The sequence below is a fragment of the Pelophylax lessonae genome (assembly GCF_965119305.1).
Source record: "Pelophylax lessonae genome assembly, chromosome: 9".
In the NCBI taxonomy this organism is placed as follows: domain Eukaryota; kingdom Metazoa; phylum Chordata; class Amphibia; order Anura; family Ranidae; genus Pelophylax; species Pelophylax lessonae.
In genome coordinates, this window is record NC_138776.1 from 157831405 (window position 1) to 157835469 (window position 4065).

At 39.3% G+C, this 4065-nt stretch overlaps 1 protein-coding gene across 1 annotated transcript; it reads right to left on the reverse strand.

Moving 5' to 3' along the window:
• Window positions 1-1820: 1820 nt before the first annotated feature.
• Window positions 1821-2774, reverse strand: LOC309564283 (tigger transposable element-derived protein 1-like; the record flags this gene model as incomplete). Its single annotated transcript, XM_082268909.1, has 2 exons — window positions 1821-2143; window positions 2294-2774. 2 exons carry the CDS (start codon window positions 2772-2774, stop codon window positions 1821-1823), a joined length of 804 nt encoding a protein of 267 aa, XP_082125035.1.
• Window positions 2775-4065: the final 1291 nt, after the last annotated feature.

A 4065-nucleotide genomic window follows, 5' to 3' on the forward strand; every position in this document is an offset into this window, starting at 1 on the left:
CCACTTAACAGTATAATGATTTATTATGGCTTAACTATAAATTAAGCCTATGTGTGGGTGGTAAGTATAAGCAACTGACAGTAATTACAGCAATGAGCCTTGACCAAGTCAACAGAAATTCTCTATTACTAATATATCAGATTCATATATATAATACTTAGCACAGCACACTCCAGAAGCTGACCACATCTGAAAGGTCAGAACTTTCTGACTGTCATTGAGAAAGTGGAGTGAGCTAATAGAAACCTCCAGTGAACCAATGCAAAGCACAGTAGTTGTTGTGCCTTCTTGAAACAGATGGTATCTAATCTCCATGTCTCACTTTCATTAGAAATCTAAAAAAATAGGATGTTAATTCCTCATGTGAGAATAGTGGACAAGTAAATATGTAATGCTCCTGTGCCATCTATGCCTTAAAACCACTTTTTAAAGTTGACCATGCACAAATTGAATTTCAGCTGATTCCCGCTAAAATTAATTTTTAAAAATTCTTGACCTAACAAGACCTACATCAAATCTGTTAGGGTATTCTAAATCAGAATACAATGCAGACGTACTGCAGATTCATCCATCCACGCTGTTCAGTATCCATGGGAAAATCAAGTGATTTCTTTCGTTCAGCCCCAGAACACTTTTGCTGTGTTGGGCCAGCTTTACAGCATGGATACAGCTTAATTTTACAGAGCCAACAGCAGCACAGTAAAAACCATGGTTTCTGTTAGGTAAGATTTGGGGAGCAAGACAAATCATAACCAGACAGGTTTTGATGAGGTGGGCTAAAAGGGACCAAAAATCTTTTCACTGAACCATTGTGAAGCACAGTATCAGCAGGGTGTATGTAGAAATCATAGGGCCCCATAGGAAACTAACTCTGCCTGTAGCAACTGGCAGTGTCAACTCTGGCAAAAAATGTCAGTGATGTTAAAATTAGTTATGCCTAAATCAAGAACACACAGCAGAAGAACTGTCAGCTTAGACTACTAGGGTCCAGTGTTTTAGATACAATTTTTTATGATAGTAGCAATATTATTAATAACCATAATGCAATGCAGCAGTGTAGCTAGAAAACACAGGGCAATATAGCAAAATTTTTTATGGAACCCCCTCTCCAAACATGAAAAAATTCCATTGAACAGAATGCTACTTGTTACAGCCATGTGGCACAGGGACTGAGCTACAGCATATATTATTTTTAATCAGAAGAAAATGTATGCAGCAAATATAGGAGCAACGGGGAGGCAATTTGGCCCATTCACACCATAGTCTTGTGCTAACGTACATGCTCCCCAGAATTAAGTGCATGTGTTTTAGCAGAACATCACAATGTTTGCTAGGTGCGCTGTATTACCATTTAAAATCAACCTCTTAGGCCCCTTGTAGCATTGGATCTTCTTCTTCATCTACACCTGCTTCCACCATTGCAATCACTTCCACCTCTGCACCCTCTTTCACCATTGCAACCCCTTTGACTTCTTTCCCCCGCTTGCACCATTGCACCCCTTTCTACCTCTACATCCTCTCTGACCATTGCAACCACTTCCACCTATGCACTCTCTTCCACGATTACAGCCCCTTTTACAGGCATGCCCCACTTTTAACTATGCAATGGGACCGGAGCATGTTTATAAAACGATATGTACTTAAAGTGAAGCAATACCTTTTTTTCACTTCTCATACATGTACTGCATTCCTATAGTCATTTAGAGGCATAACTGATATATATAATGCATTGATAACTAAAATAAACATAGTATTAAAAGAAAAATTGTAAGTTTACCGTATCTTGATTGTTGTCACAAGGCCAGAGAAGCTGAGAGAATTTAATGTAGTAGGAAGGATGAAGGCATACAGGTATCTTCTATTTCACAAGTCAAGTCTTCAAAAGCGAGACGCTTTCTTGCTGGTGAATTGAGTCTACAAGTACAAGTAGCAATCAGAGTAGGAGCAGGACTTGATGGGGATATCAGAGCTGGAAATGGACTGGCAGGCATACAGGTATCTTCTGTTTCATAAGTCAAGTCTTCAAAGGCGAGACGCTTTCTTGCTGGAGAATTGGGTGTATTACAAATGGCAATCAGAGTAGGAGCAGGACTTGATGGGGATGTCAGAGCTGAAAATGGACTGGCAGGCATACAGGTATCTTCTGTTTTACAAGTCAAGTCTTCAAAGGCGAGACACTGTCTTGCTGGCAAATTGGGTGTATTACAAATATCAATCAGAGTAGAAGCAGGACTTGATGGGGATGTCAGAGCTGAAAATGGGCTGTCAGTTGATTATTTAGGATCAAAATGACTGTCAGCCAATGTGGATGATCTGCATGCTGATGGACTTTTAGAAAAGTAAGTGTCTATGGAGATTTGAAGTGTAGCTCTTTTCTTTTCCCTGTAGATTTCTTTGTAACAGGCATAAGCCCCTGAAATGTTAGCATTGACTTTGGAACTTCTTTCAAACTCCCTATCATGCTGTTTAAAAAGAGCCATGGCACTATCAAGATGACGAAAAGCTTCAAAGAGAATTTTTGTAGTTAAGCCTTCAGGCTGTTCAATGATCTCAACCTCATCCTGCACATCTTCTTCTCTCTCCTCTTCAAGTTCTAGAAGATCTTTATTGCTGAACGGCTCAGTGTGGGACGCAAGCAGTTCATCAACATCTTCTTCCAGCTCTAACTGCCTTGCCATCTCTACAATATTTTCAGTAACATTAGCTACATGTTCTTCAAAGCCTTCAGAATCATCAACTAACCGTGGGCATACATTTTTCGAGGCCCTTTTCATTGTGGTTTCCTTTATGTCATTCCAAGCATCTCTTACAGTTTTAATGCAATCCAAGATGTTGTAGCTTTTCCAGAATTTGGTTGGGACTTCTTTACCATAACCTTCTTCTTTGTCTATTGCTGCGACACACTTACTGAATATTCTTTGCAAGTGGTTCAACTTAGAGGCAGCTTTGATCAATTGGCTGTAGTAGTGAGGTGGTATTTGGTGGTAAGAATTGCACTTGAATGTTAGGGTTCAGCTCATCTAGCGTTCCGAGGGTGTCCAGGGGCATTATCGACAAGCAGCAAAATGTGGAAAGGGACACTGTTGTCCTTGCATAGGCTTTCACCTCTGGAAAAAAGAAGGTGTAAAACCAATCTTCAAAAAGGCTTGCAGTTACCCATGCTTTTTTGTTAGCTCTCCAGTGCACTGGAAGTTTAGTTTTAACGTAGTTCTTCAAAGCTCTCGGATTTTTACATCGGTAAATTAGCAAAAGCTTTAGCTTTAAGGTACCAGAAGCATTGCCACCTAACAGAAGGGTTTATCTATCTTTAGCTGGCTTGTAGCCTGGCATTGATTTTTCCTGTCTTGCGATGAAGGTTCTTGCAGGCATCTTCTTCCAAAATAACCCAGTCTCATCCACATTAAACATTTGATCCATGGAGTAGCCTCCATCTTGAATAATTTTGGCAAAATCTGTTGGATAGCTTTCTGCAGCCTCAGTATCTGCAGCAGCTGCCTCTCCTTGTATTTTAATGTTATGTAGGGTAGACCTCTTCTTGAACCAATCCACGGATTGCAAAAAATTCTGCATCCTTTGCTGCCTCACCTTTCCTAGCCTTCAAGTAATTGAATAGGCTTAAGGCTTTACTTTGTACAATTGCCTGGTTGACAAGAACATGGCGTGTAGTCTGATTTTCTATCCAAAGTGTTAAGAGTCTCTCCGTGTCTGCAACAATGCTATCTCTTTTTGAATTGTTGTTGTGTTAATGGGTGTAGCACTCTTAATTTCTGCAAGAGTTTTTTTCTCTGTTTTACATGATGGTGTTAACTGTAGTCCGATTTCAGCTTGAGCTACACCTTCATCATACAATTTAATCATTTTAGCCTTCATATCCAAGGTAATAGATTTGCGTTTTTTTTTGTATCTGTCATTATTGATGTACAGTGCAGTACACAATAGGTACCTATAACAATCAAAAGAACAAATAGAAGTTCCTAAAATATGTACTGTAAATGTATTTTAAAACTATCTTTAAATTATTGGGCTTAAATTCACACACTTGCACATTATTTACTATTTCAGAGG